The following is a 15,195-nucleotide window of genomic DNA, read 5'->3' on the forward strand; positions in this document are numbered from 1 at the left end:
CCACTCCCCCACTCACTGTCTCTATCCCAGTAAATACCCCTCCCCCACTCACTGTCTCTATCACCGTAAATACCCCCTCCCCCACTCGCTGTCTCTATCCCAGTAAATACCCCCTCCCCCACTCGCTGTCTCTATCCCAGTAAATACCCCCTCCGCCACTCACTGTCTCTATCCCAGTAAATACCCCTCCCCCACTCACTGTCTCTATCCCAGTAAATACCCCTCCATCGCTCACTGTCTCTATACCAGTAAATACCCCCACCCCCCACTCACTGTCTCCATCCCAGTAAATACCCCCTCCCCCACTCACTCTCTCTATCCCAGTAAATACCACTCCCCCACTCACTGTCTCTATCCCAGTAAATACCCCCTCCCCCACTCACTGTCTCTATCCCAGTAAATACCCCTCCCCCACTCACTGTCTCTGTTCCAGGAAGTCTCCCTGGGATTTATTTCCTCTGTGCTCTGTGTTTCATTCAATCGTTAACAAGTTTGCATTTCAGGACTGTGCAACTCGCCTTCCGGGGAATCAACCCCCTCCCCTGGTGTTTCTGGACCTCCAAAGTAATAAATTACCACTGCATCGAGCAGCTCCCCGAAATGTCCCAAACCCGGCCTGTTGATTCAAACCAACACCGTCCAGCTCATTTTTATGCATCATGTTTCCCATTTTGTTCACCTTTCACCTGGGTCATTTTGAATGAATGACGCAAAATTACTGGGAGAAAAGACTTGTTACTTATATTTATATACCGTTCAATGACTCTCAGGAAACCTCAGATATCTTCATGTGCAAAAATTAACTCGAAGTGCAGGGACTGTTGTTATGTAATTAAACACAGCAGACATTTTGGACACAGCACGTTGCCACAAACAGTCCTGAGCTGAATATCAGATCGTCTGGATTGGTTGAGGGAGGATTGTTGCTCAAGGCAACAAGGCAAGAGCTCCCTCCTCGTCGAATAAAGCCCTGCGATCTTTAACATCCACCTGAAGGCTGGGGTAAGCAGGCAAGGACTCAGCCAAAGAGCAGCACCTCCAATGGTGCCGTGCTCCCTCAGTACCGATTGACCGGTGCGGTGACTCGCCAATGAGACCACAGAGTGTCGGCTGTGACTCAGTGGGTGTCACTCTCACCTCTGGGTCAGAAGGTCATGGGTTCAAGACCCCACTCCAGAGACTTGAACACAAATCCAGGCTCACACTCCAGTGCAGTACTGAGGGAGTGCTGCACTGTTGGAGGTGCCGTTTTTCAGATGAGGCGTTAAACTGAGGCCCCGCCTGCCCTCTCAGATGATTGTAAATAATCCCATGGCTTCTATTGGAAGAGGAACAGGGGAGTTCTCTCCAGTGTCCCGGTCAAAATTTATTCCTCAACCAACATCACTAAAACAGATGATCTGGTCATTTTTTCATTGCTGTTTGTGGGATCTTGCTGTGCGCAAATAGGTTGCCGTGTTTCCTACATTACAACATTGATTACACTTCAAAAGAGCTTCATTGGCTGTAAAGTTCTTTGCTGAAGGTTGTGAAAGGCGCTATATAAATGCAAGTTCTTCTTTCCCAAACCTCCAAGCCGACCGAATTCAAACAGGACAAACCAATGAGCAAGAAACGCAAAAAGGACTGAGATGCCTGGGCTTGGAGGCCTAGATTGTCAGAGCTCAGCGAAGTCAAGTGGGCCGAGGTTGGATGCCCCTCAAGAGCTCCTCGCCCTTCTTCAAATGGTGTCCTGGGACCTTTAATACTCACCTGATCTCCAGGACCCTGGTTTACCACCAACCCAAAGATGGCTCCTCCGACAATGAGTTTACTACCGCAGGGCAGGATCAGCCTCGATCAGGACTCAAGTCCTGGTGTGTGGGTCGGACCCAGAACCAGAGGTGAGAATGTTTCCTGCTGAGCTAAACTGTAACACGTTACCAGGAGAGGGCAGCTTTCATTTAGCTGTTGGTTTCATCCATAGGAAGTTGAAAGGCAATTGAGTGAAAACACGTCAAGAAGATATCAATGAGGAGGTGTTTTGCATTCACATGGTGCCCTCCCCTTCCCCCTCGCTGCTCAAACTACTAAAGCTGGACGATGTGTTTAGTCTGCGTGGCTGGGCTCTGATTATATTGTTTTGGTATCATAACCTCCTGAAGCTTTAATCAGAAAGGTTCTGATAATGTAATTTTTGCACTCCAGATTCCTCTCTCTTGCAAGGCCAGGGTCCTCACTGCATGAACGAGTCCATGTTTGGTGTGTTGCGACGTCATCAGCAAGGCCTCCGAGAACCAGCGATCCAGGTGAGCAAAGCGGCCTCTACCACAGGGGCAGGCCCTCGCGGGAGTTAGACCAGCCTCTGACCCTGTGGGGAGGGGAAGAGGGCGTCTGTCAGCTGATTTTCTGTGGTTGGAGAGGCTGGCATCTGACAATTCAGGAGCGGCCTTGATTATAAGCCCATGCTTTGTGGAGACAAATTCTTCCACAGCCTCTGCACCTTCACTCAACATTCCTGCACTCGTGTTGGAGGAAAACACTGCTCGAAAGGCTGAGAAGAAATATTGAGGGCACAGACCGGTGCTGGAGGCGGGGGCTTCTACAGACAGCAGGAGTTTTTATATTAAAATGCCTGCATTCTGGTTAATTAGAAGCACTTTTATGCTTTACAGTTTAATCTAATCATTTTTAATCTAAAATATGAAAAACCACGGTAACATTTGGGTATTTCACCACACCAACCAGCCCAAACTTCCCAAACATTACCACAACAGTTACTCTCCTACACCCACCCTCACCCGCGGGAGGCGGGATAGCAGTGGGGGGGGGGGGGATTGGGCACGTGGGTAACCCACCCAATAAAATCTGACCGTTCCCCACGCGATTGGAGCCACTTAACGCGGTTTCCCAGTTTGCCGTCGGAAAGCTGCGCAGCGGGCGGACTGAGCAATCACATCACAGGCTGTCAGCTGGAGGAGATCTATTTAAAGGGGCAGTCCTCCAATGGCTGCTCCTGGAGCAAAAACCCACACAGCACATTGGAGCAGCCCAGGGGAAAGGCTGCTCCCAGATTCAGTGATGCCTCACTCCAGGTGCTACTGGATGGGGTGAGGAGGAGGAGGGATATTTTCTACTCAGCGGACGGGAGGAAGTGGCCTGCCTCTGCCACCAAGAAGGCCTGGCTCGAGGTGGCAGAGGAGGTCACCAGCAGCAGCAACATCTCCCGCACCTGGATCCAGTGCAGGAAGCGCTTCAATGACCTAACTAGGTCAGTCAAAGTGAGTACACTGACTCATTCTCCTACATTCTGCCTTCCACATCACCGCCCCCATCCCCCAACTCATTCTGCACTGCCAACACTACTCCATCACATCACTCCTCACACCCACTCAAAGCTCATCCTCAACTTACCTGCACCTCCTCACCTCCCCATTACTCACCCCACCACGACCACTCAACCCAATCCTCATCCAATGTCATGGCTCCGTCTCATACTCACCCTCTGATGCATCTCTTTCACGGTCAGCCTCACCCAAACCAATGCATTCATCGGTTGGCCACGTCACCATCACTCACTCACACGTCTGTACTTTCTCCCCTTATAGGAGAAGAGAGCCTAGAATGCTCGGGAGAGGGCGAAGAGCGGAGGGGGGGCTGCAACAGATCATCGTCCTCACAGACGCCGAGCAGGAGGCGCTGGAGCTGAGCCGAACCCTCGAGTGCCTGTCCATCGGGGACGCCGAGACTGGCACCCCACAAACGTCTGGTGACAGAACTTTAACATTCAGCACACACAATATGAATTGATGTTAACATGCCTCGCCATCTTCAGCACCTCAGTATGCTCATCACAACATGACACATCTGTCATCATGCTTAATATTGCCTTCTGTTCTTGTACAGGGCCTTCAGCCACCGCAGTGACAGCAGAGGGCGATTCCTCAGAGGACCTGCCGGCCTCTGAGGGGGCACAGTCACACCTGAGCGAGCCATCCACCAGCGCAGATACACACAACTCGGTGGGTCCTAGTCCTCAGTTAGTTGGGTTGGCACCTGCTGAGTTACCCCAGACGTGTGAGCACGAGCAGACACTGGTGGCTGGGGCAGCTGTGGAGAGTCCGTGTCGGTGGGAGCACTCCTCTCCAGGCTCTGCTCAGCTGGACACAGATGCTGAACCCTGGGGGCCATCCTTTAAAAGGAGAATGATCGAGGGGCAGCAGAACATTTGCGAGTTGCTGGAACAGGTGCCACGCACACTCTCCACAATCACGCAGAGGATGGAGGAGTCCAACTCCTGCATGAGTGGAATGGTGGCACAGGTACAAGAGGGAATCTCTGAGATACTGTCACAGGGAAGTGAGGGCATCTCTGAGATAGTGTCACAGGTAAGTGCGGGAATGTCTGCGACGGAGGGAAGGCTAGCCTCCATCGAGCTTCAAGCACGGCTCACAAATGAGTCCATTCAGACCCTGACAATGGCCGTTCGGACTCAGAGTGAACAACATTCTGCCACCTTAAACAGGCAGACAGATACTCTGGCACTGGCCTTACAAGGCTTCATACATGTTCTCCAAACTGTCGTCCAGCAGAGTGGTAGGAGTGGTATGGGCCTGGCCCAGGAGAGGGATGATGGCGAAAGGGACATGGAAGTGGGGACGCCACTCAAAGGGCCCCCACGTCTCACCCATTGCCCCCCTCTCAACCAGTACCCGCAATGCTGCCTCCTCTCCAGGTGGCCGAGTCTACCCCTGCACAGGTACAGGTGGAACAGTCTTTGGAGGGGCCCTCATGGGCTCCAAAACCCAGAGGGCGTAGGCCCAAAGCACCTAAGCAGTCAGGGGATGAACATGAGCAACCTGCCACTACCTCTGCTGCAGCCACAGGGGATGCACCACGTAGGAGTAGTCGGAAGCGAAAGGTGAAGGTTTTGTGAGCACGAAGGGGATGCACAAGGGTGTTTGACGGTTGGGCAGGTTTTTTATTTATATTTGCTTTTTGTTAAATTCACATGAAATATTATTATTGTCACCACTACTGCCACGTCTTGGCCATTCTTGACTGGCTTCTGTAATAAGTCCCTTTCATGAGGCTCACCATGAACGCCCACATTTGATGCCACCCATTGGGTCATTCTACAGTGGGTGTATGTGTAGTTGCAGGACTGTTCTGTGCAGGGCGGGGGTGGGAGAGGGGGCTGGTGTGGCCACTCCTCTGTCAAGGTGGTGAGGACTGGACTCTTCACACTGTCTGATGTTAGGAGAACTGTTCACATATCAGCCAGGTGAGTCGCTGCTCTGCCCATGTGTTGCTCCTGCTCTTCCTCCTTCTCCTCCTCCTCAATGTGGGTGGCAGATGTGGATGGGGCCTCCTCAAGCGACACCCCTCTCCGTTGTGCCATGTTGTGCAGGACACAACACACGACTACAATGTGTCCCACTCTGTTTGGTGCGTATTGAAGCGCTCCCCCAGAACGATCAAGGCACCTGAAGCGCATCTTGAGCAGCCCTATAACATGCTCAATGGGTGCAATCAATAGCTGTCTGGCTGAGGTCGTCCATGGGGAAGTTGACGTAGTGCGAGGCCCTGCGAAACAAGCCGTCAGTGACCTGCCTTATGCACTTGTGTGCAGACGACTGTGAGATCCCGGCGATGTCCCTGGTGGCATCCTGGAATGATCCGGAGGTGAAGAAGTTGAGGGCAGTGGTGACTTTGACAGCGACGGGTAATGAGATGCTGCTCAGCCCAGCCGGGAGCAGCTTGGCATGAAGGAGGCTGCAGATGTCTGCGATTACCTGGCGACTGACTCTGAGCCTCCGTATGCACTGCTCCTCAGAGAGGTCCAGGAAGCTGAGCCTCGGTCTGTAGACCCTGTTGCGAGGGTAGTGCCTCCTGTGACGTCACTCTCTCTGTTGTTGCCCTCCGTGCTCTTGTGCAGGTCCCTGTGGTGCAGCACTGCGTTGTGGAGCTCCACGTGGCGGAGGTGGACGCCATGCCTGGCGAGGCTGGTGATGTTGCTCCTTCTCGGATGTAGTGGTGAATGCAGCCATGGTGCCCCCCCATCCTGACGGTGTGAGTTTGAGGGGGTCCGCAAAGTAGGTAAATATGTTTACACAGCAGAGATTTGGGTGGAAAGTAAGAATTTTGAGTGGAAACATAAAGGTGTTGCAGCCAAAACTTTGTCTGAAGTGACAGAGTGCCCTGCTGCAATAAATGAGGTTTCCCCACCTGTAAAATAATCCTTTGTATCTCCCACTGGCTGCTGGCTGAAACACGTCTGCTCCAACAGGGAGTGTTTCCCACAGCACGGGAAACACGCTGAGAATCCTTCAAAATTGCACCCCTGCCAAAATGAGGAGACAATTAAGTAGTTCGAGCACTTCAACTATCTCAACAACTGTGTAAATTATCATCCTGCCGGTTTTAATTGTCGATGGGACTCCTGCATTTGGGAGGTGTGCGTGCACCCAGACACGACAATGGGGAACCCGGAAATCTGCAGGTTGGAGCCGGGTTCCGAACCCGCTCAGGATTTCCCCGATTTTCGGAGCCCTCCCCCCGCCTCTGATGCACCAACTACTTCACTCGAAAATCAAGCCCTACATTTCACTCAACTCCCCACCCTCTCACACACACACACTGTACCCCATCCCACTCCCCACCCTCTCACACAGAGACACTGTACCCCATCCAACTCCCCACCCTCTCACACACACACACTGTACCCCATCCCACTCCCCACCCTCTCACACACACACACTGTACCCCATCCAACTCCCCACCCTCTCACACACACACTGTACCCCATCCAACTCCCCACCCTCTCACACACACACACACTGTACCCCATCCAACTCCCCACCCTCTCACACACACACACACTGTACCCCATCCAACTCCCCACCCTCTCACACACACACACACTGTACCCCATCCAACTCCCCACCCTCTCACACACACTGTACCCCATCCAACTCCCCACCCTTTCACACACACACTGTACCCCATCCAACTCCCCACCCTCTCACACACACACTGTACCCCATTCAACTCCCCACCCTCTCACACACACACTGTACCCCATCCCACTCCCCACCCTCTCACACAGAGACACTGTACCCCATCCCACTCCCCACCCTCTCACACAGAGACACTGTACCCCATCCAACTCCCCACCCTCTCACACACACACTGTACCCCATCCAACTCCCCACCCTCTCACACACACTGTACCCCATCCAACTCCCCACCCTCTCACACACACACACTGTACCCCATCCAACTCCCCACCCTTTCACAGAGAGACACTGTACCCCATCCCACTCCCCACCCTCTCACACACACACACTGTACCCCATCCCACTCCCCACCCTCTCACACACACACTGAACCCCATCCCACTCCCCACCCTCTCACACACACACACTGTACCCCATCCAACTCCCCACCCTCTCACACACACACTGTACCCCATCCAACTCCCCACCCTCTCACACACACACACTGTACCCCATCCAACTCCCCACCCTCTCACACACAGACACTGTACCCCATCCAACTCCCCACCCTCTCACACACACACTGTACCCCATCCAACTCCCCACCCTCTCACACACACACTGTACCCCATCCAACTCCCCACCCTCTCACACAGAGACACTGTACCCCATCCAACTCCCCACCCTCTCACACACACTGTACCCCATCCAACTCCCCACCCTCTCACACACACACTGTACCCCATCCAACTCCCCACCCTCTCACACACACACTGTACCCCATCCAACTCCCCACCCTCTCACACACACACACTGTACCCCATCCCACTCCCCACCCTCTCACACACACTGTACCCCATCCCACTCCCCACCCTCACACACACACTGTACCCCATCCAACTCCCCACCCTCTCACACAGACACTCTTCTACTGCTCCCCTCCCCAGTTAACACTGACTCTCTTTCCCCTCCTCAAAGTGGCACTTCCAGTTTTTCTCTTATTTTGTCCAAAAGCACCACTCCTGTCTTCTGCCTCCTTCGCCCTTTCATTTCTCTCCATTTACTCTCCCCTCCATTGCTATCCATTTCCTCTTCTTCCTCTCTCCATCCCTCCATTCCCTCTCCCCTTCCTTCCCCTCCATTCCCTCTCCCCTTCCTTCCTCTCCATTCCCTCTCCCCTTCCTTCCCCTCCATTCCCTCTCCCCTTCCTTCCCCTCCATTCCCTCTCCCCTTCCTTCCCCTCCATTCCCTCTCCCCTTCCTTCCCCTCCATTCCCTCTCCCCTTCCTTCCCCTCCATTCCCTCTCCCCTTCCTTCCCCTCCATTCCCTCTCCCCTTCCTTCCTCTCCATTCCCTCTCCCCTTCCTTCCCCTCCATTCCCTCTCCCCTTCCTTCCCCTCCATTCCCTCTCCCCTTCCTTCCCCTCCATTCCCTCTCCCCTTCCTTCCCCTCCATTCCCTCTCCCCTTCCTTCCCCTCCATTCCCTCTCCCCTTCCTTCCCCTCCATTCCCTCTCCCCTTCCTTCCCCTCCATTCCCTCTCCCCTTCCTTCCCCTCCATTCCCTCTCCCCTTCCTTCCCCTCCATTCCCTCTCCCCTTCCTTCCCCTCCATTCCCTCTCCCCTTCCTTCCCCTCCATTCCCTCTCCCCTTCCTTCCTCTCCATTCCCTCTCCCCTTCCTTCCCCTCCATTCCCTCTCCCCTTCCTTCCCCTCCATTCCCTCTCCCCTTCCTTCCCCTCCATTCCCTCTCCCCTTCCTTCCCCTCCATTCCCTCTCCCCTTCTTTCCCCTCCATTCCCACTTCACTTCCATTCCCTCTCCCCTTCCTTCCTCTCCATTCCCCCTCCCCTTCCTTCCCCTCCATTCCCTCTCCCCTTCCTTCCCCTCCATTCCCTCTCCCCTTCCTTCCCCTCCATTCCCTCTCCCCTTCCCCCTCAGAGTCACTCCTGATCTAATGGCAGTGATGATTTCCTGCTGCTGATTTCTTATCATATAAGAATTGCCATCCACAATGCACAGCAGCTCGGACACTTCCAGTAGTGTAGGTAAGGGGAGAACGGCCTGAGTCAGTCCATCAGGGGCCAGAGTCGGGTCGGAGTCGGACTGAGGGGCGAGGGGCCTGGTGCATGTGATTCGGCGTCCAAAAGACTATCAGTGTCATCAACAACGACTTACATTTATCATCACACCTTGAACATGGGGAAATGTCCCAGGACATTTCACAGGAGGGTAATCGAGCCACAGAAGGAGATATTAGGACAGGTGACGAGGTAGGTTTTAATGTGTGTCTTAAAGGAGGAGAGAGAGGTAGAGAGACGGAGAGGGTTAGAGAGACGGAGAGGTAGAGAGACGGAGAGGGTTAGAGAGACGGAGAGGGTTAGAGAGACGGAGAGGTAGAGAGACGGAGAGGGTTAGAGAGACGGAGAGGTAGAGAGACGGAGAGGGTTAGAGAGACGGAGAGGTAGAGAGACGGAGAGGGTTAGAGAGGGAATTCCAGAGTGACGGATGTACCAGGGGCCAGAGTTGGAGGAGCGCAGAGTTCTCGGAGGGTTGTAGGGCTGGACAGTGATTAAAGTTCCCAGTACAGTCACAGATCAAGGACTCCTGGGCATGGTGTAGGTAGGTGCCCAAATGTGTACATCTCTACCCCCACTTTGGGTAGTAAAACAGCCGGCACAGTGCCAGCTGCTGACGGCCAGCTCTGGTGCACATGGTGAGCTGTGCCAGAAAACGTCTCCGGTTCGGAGAGTAGGTCGTTACATATACCCTGACACAGCTCCACGTAGGGCTCTGCACACAGGAGTTGTACACCATTCACTGTTGGACACACTGTAATTTTGGGTTCCCCACAGGATGTACGAGCAAAGCTTGACAGCAAAACATGTTCACTGAGCCTTTAATGTAAACGTTTGAGGAGCTCGACATCTCACCAGACCACTGACCGAGCCCATGGGTCAGGGCCCACGGGTCACAGCCCACGGGTCAGAGCCCACTGACCGAGCTCACGGGTCAGGGCCCACTGACCGAGCCCACTGACCGAGCCCACTGACCGAGCTCACGGGTCAGGGCCCACTGACCGAGCCCACTGACCGAGCCCACTGACCGAGCTCACGGGTCAGGGCCCACGGGTCAGAGCCCACTGACCGAGCCCACTGACCGAGCCCACTGACCGAGCTCACGGGTCAGGGCCCACTGACCGAGCCCACTGACCGAGTTCACGGGTCAGGGCCCACTGACCGAGCCCACTGACCGAGCTCACGGGTCAGGGCCCACTGACCGAGCCCACTGACCAAGCTCACGGGTCAGGGCCCACGGGTCAGAGCCCACTGACCGAGCCCACTGACCGAGCCCACGGGTCAGAGCCCACTGACCGAGCTCACGGGTCAGGGCCCACGGGTCAGAGCCCACTGACCGAGCCCACTGACCGAGCCCACGGGTCAGAGCCCACTGACCGAGCCCACTGACCGAGCCCACGGGTCAGAGCCCACTGACCGAGCCCACTGACCGAGCCCACGGGTCAGAGCCCACGGGTCACAGCCCACTGATTAAGCTCACGGGTCAGAGCCCACGGGTCAGAGCCCACGGGTCAGAGCCCACGGGTCACAGCCCACTGACCGAGCCCACGGGTCAGAGCTCACTGACCGAGCCCAGGAGTCAGAGCCCACGGGTCAGACTCACGGGTCAGAGCCCACGGGTCAGAGCTCACTGACCGAGCCCAGGGGTCAGAGCCCACGGGTCAGACTCACGGGTCAGAGCCCACGGGTCAGAGCTCACTGACCGAGCCCAGGGGTCAGAGCCCACGGGTCAGAGCTCACGGGTCAGAGCCCACGGGTCAGAGCCCACGGGTCAGAGCTCACGGGTCAGAGCTCACGGGTCAGAGCTCACGGGTCAGAGCCCACGGGTCAGACCTCACGGGTCAGAGCCCACGGGTCAGAGCTCACGGGTCAGAGCCCAAGGGTCAGAGCCCATGGGTCAGAGCTCACGGGTCAGAGCCCACGGGTCAGAGCTCACTGACCGAGCCCACAGGTCAGAGCCCATGGGTCAGAGCTCATGGGTTAGAGCTCATGGGTCAGAGCCCATGGACTGAGTCCACGGGTCAGAGCTCATGGGTCAGAGCTCACAGGTCAGAGCTCACAGGTCAGAGCTGAGCCAACTCTCAGTCTCAGGAAGTAAGAAACCATTAGCGACCCCTGCTCATTGGCCGAGGGACACGGACTATTGGCCCTTAACCCAAAGGGGGAGCAGAGGTGGACAGACTCTGAGCCTCGAGAGAATCCTGAGCACTAAAACTGTCTGCCTTCCCGAGGTTGAGGAGGGAGGGGAGGGTGTGCGTTCCTGCCAGTGAAGGCAGAAGTCATGTGGTGAGAGAGATTGGGAGGAGTGGCAGAAAGGGGGAGAATAGGCAGACAGCCCATAATAAACTTTCAACCCCCATTAGATCGTAAGACAATAGAGTAAAGGGCAGCGTCAGGGAGTTATGGTCCCCATCGCAGGGAGATCTTGTACTTGTGCCCGTTTCTCTCTGTTCCCACACTTGAAAAATAAATATCGCTTTATAGATTGCAGACTTCAAAAGAGATTACAAGCTGCTCCAGAAATATTGGAGGGTTATATTACTCTCATCACTATATGTCACCGTGTTATTATCATACACTGTTTCATGTCACACTCTGCATTTATATCACAGTGTGATCACAGTTGCTATTATATTCCATGCACTGACTGCTATGTTAAATTATTTAGTCTCTGTGATTACCCTGACCCTGTAATTATCTCAGTATCTGGTGTGTTTACTGTATGTTTCACTCTGTGTTATATTGTGGTGCTGTATTATATTATCATTGTCTCTGTATTTTTTTTCCTCACACTGGATCTCTCACTCACTGCGGTATTATGTTCAGTCCTGTTATACCATTCATCCATCTTCACTCTGGCCCTTTGGAACATGAGAATAGAAGGAGGCCATTCAGCCCCTCTGAAGTACTGACCATTGACGGACTTTATCCAACACCATGCTGCTGAGTTCACTGAAAGCCTTCAGCCAACATCTCTTGCTCAAAGGAATATAGGAACAGGAGGAGGCCATTCAGCCCCTCGAGCCTGTTCCGCAATTCAATCAGATCATGAATGATCTGTATCTTAATTCCACATCCCTTAATACCCTTACCTAACAAAAATCTATCGAGCTCAGTCTTGAAAATTTCATTGCACCCCCAGCAACCACAGCCTTTTGGAGGAGAGAGTTCCCTTTGTGTGAAGGTGCGCTTCCTGATTTCATTCCTGAACAGCCAAGCTCCATATTGAATCTTTTGGTCATTTTAAAGACCTCGATCAGATCACCCCTCAACCATCGAAACTCAAGGGAATACAAACCAAGTTTATTCAACCTGTGCTCATAATTTAACCCTTTTAGTCCCGGTATCATTCTGGTGAATCTGGGCTGCACCCCCTCCAAGGCCAATATCTCCTTCCTGAGGTGCGGTGCCCAGAACTGAACGCAGTCTCCAGATGGGGTCTGACCAACTGAACCATCACTTCCTCCCCTTTGTATTCCAGCCCCCCCTGTGATAAAGGCCAACATTCCATTAACCTTTTCATTTACTTCTTGTACCTGTGTACTAGCTTTTAGTGATTTGTGTACATGGATTCCCAAATCCCTTTGCTCCTCCACACTTCCTAGTTTCTCCCCATGAGGAAAATATCCGGATTTGTCTTTCTTGGGTACAAACGAGATGTCCTCACATTTGCTGTTGTATAAGAAATTTGGAGTCACCAGATTTGGGAAATGTTTGAGAGGCTCGGACCCGCCCACTTCCGGGTTCCCCAATGACCCGAATCGGTGCGCGCGCAGCCCCCGCATGCGGGACTCCCACCGGAAATCAAAGCCAGCGGGATCCCACTTAAGATCATTATCTGGGTACTTGAGGTCGTTTACAGACCTCATTAGTTGGAGATTTTAGGAGGATTCAGATTTTGGACTATCCAGAGCGTGTTTCCCATGCTGGGGGAAACACTCCCTGTTTAAACGGACGTGTTGCAGCCAGCAGCCAGTGGCAGCTGCAAAGGTCTATTTAACAGGTGCGGGGTAAACCCTCATTCATTGTAGCAGGGCACTTTATCACCTCAGACAAAGTTTTGCTGTTGTCTCCACACTCCAAATTATTAAATCATACCCTAAACTCTGCTGTCCAAACACATTTACCTACTGTGTGGACCCCCTCACACTCACACCATCAGGATTGGTGGGGGGGTTTCCATTGCTACATTCATCACTCCATTGGAGGACGAGCAACATCACCAGCCTCGCCAGGCATGCCATCCACCTCCGCCACGTGGAGCTCCACAACACAGTGCTGCGCAACAGGCACCTGCACAAAGTAGTCGTGCAATTACATATACACCCACTGTAGGGTGAGCCAATGGGTGGCATCAAGGGCGTTCATGGAGAACCTCATGAAAGGGCCTTATTGCACAAGCCAGTCAAGAATGGCCAAGACGTGGCAGTAGTGGTGACAATATAATATGTAATGTGAGTTGATCAGAAATCAAATATAAGTAAAAACCATGACAAACCCTCAAACATCCTTGTGCATCCCCTTCATGCTCACGACACGTTTGCCTTACGCTGCCTACTGCACATATGTGATGCATGCCCTGTGGCTGCAGCACAGGTAGTGACAGGTGGGGTGAGGCTGACTGTGAAAGAGATGCATGAGAGGGTGAGTATGAGATAGAGCCATGAGATTGTATGAGGATTGGGTTGAGTGGTAGTGGTGGGATGAGTACTGGCGAGGTGAGGAATTGCAGGTAAGATGAGGATGAGGTTTGAATGGGTGTGAGGGGTGATGTGACAGAGTAGTGTTGGCAGTGCAGAAGGAGATGTGGGGTGGGGGCGGTGATATGGCAGACGGAGGGGAGGGGAAAGAGTAAGTGTGCTCACTTCTACTGACCTACTTAGGTCATTGCAGCGCCTCCTGCACTGTATGCAGGTGGGCGATATGTTGGTGGTGCGGGTGACCTCCTCCGCCACCTTGAGCCAGGCCTTCTTGGTGGCAGAAGCAGGCCACTTCCTCCCGCCCGCCGGGTGGAAGATCTCCCGCCTCCTCCTTCTCACCCCATCTAGTGAGACCTGGAGTGAGGCACCATTAAACCTGGGAGTAGCCTTCCCCCTGGGCTGCTCCATGCTGTAACTTTGCCTATTTTCTGCAGCATCAGTCAGTGGAGGACTGCCCCTTTAAATAGGGCTCCTCCAGCTGACAGCCTATGATGCGGGTGCGCAGTCCGCCTGCTGCGCAGCTTTCCAGCTCGAAACCCGGAAGCCAAGGTAAGTGGCTGTAATTTACTTACGATCGCATGGGGATCCCACCGATTTCACTGGGCGTGTTACCCACGTGCCCAGTCGACTCCCCGCTGCCAACCCACCTCCCTCCTAATATTGGGCCCAAAGTGACTGCAAAGGGATATAGGCAGGTTAGGTGAAGGGGCAAGAAGGTGGCAGATGGAGTATAATGCGGAGAAATGTGAAATTATCCATTTTGGTAGGAAGAATAGAAAAGCAGAATATTTTTTAAAAGGTGAGAGACTAAGAAATGTTGGTATTCAGAGGGATTTGGGTGTTCTTGTACACGAATCACAGAAAGTTAACATGCAGGTACAGCACGCAATTAGCAAGGCAAATAGTATGTTAACCTTTATTGCAAGGGAGCTGGAGTACAAGAGTAAGGAAGTCTTGCTGCAATTATATAGGGCTCTTGTGAGACCACACATGGAGTACTGTGTACAGTTTTGGTCTCCTTGTCTAAGGAAGGATATACTTGTCTTGGAGGCGGTGCAACAAAGGTTCACTAGATTGATTCCTGGGATGAGAGGGTTGTCCTATGAGGAGAGATTGAGTAGAATGGGCCTATGCAATCGAGTTTAGAAGAATGAGAGGTGATTTCATTGAAACATATAATAGTCTTAGAGGGCTCAACAGGGCTGAGAGGCTGTTTCCCCTGCCTGGAGAGTCTAGAACTAGGGGGCAGAGTCTCAGGATAAGGGGTTGGACATTTAGGACTGAGATGAGGAGGAATTTCTTCACTCAGAGGGTTGTGAATCTTTGGAATTCTCTACCCCAGAGGGCTGTGGATGCTCAGTCATCGAGTATATTCAAGGCTGAGATCGATAGATTTTTGGACACGACTGGAAACAAGGGATATGGGGATTGGGCGGGAAAGTGGAG

General features: G+C 53.3%; 1 protein-coding gene across 3 annotated transcripts in view; it reads left to right on the forward strand.

Moving 5' to 3' along the window:
• si:ch1073-396h14.1 (disintegrin and metalloproteinase domain-containing protein 10) overlaps positions 1–15,195 on the forward strand; it is a 660,397-nt gene that overhangs the window by 489,411 nt on the left and 155,791 nt on the right. For all 3 annotated transcript variants that reach the window (XM_067967993.1, XM_067967994.1, XM_067967995.1), the window contains one exon: positions 2,188–2,288. In XM_067967993.1, the coding sequence (XP_067824094.1) occupies positions 2,188–2,288 (101 nt within the window). The remainder of the gene's footprint in view (positions 1–2,187; positions 2,289–15,195) is intronic.

Source organism: Heptranchias perlo, chromosome 29 (genome assembly GCF_035084215.1).
Source record: "Heptranchias perlo isolate sHepPer1 chromosome 29, sHepPer1.hap1, whole genome shotgun sequence".
Classification (NCBI taxonomy): Eukaryota; Metazoa; Chordata; class Chondrichthyes; order Hexanchiformes; family Hexanchidae; genus Heptranchias; species Heptranchias perlo.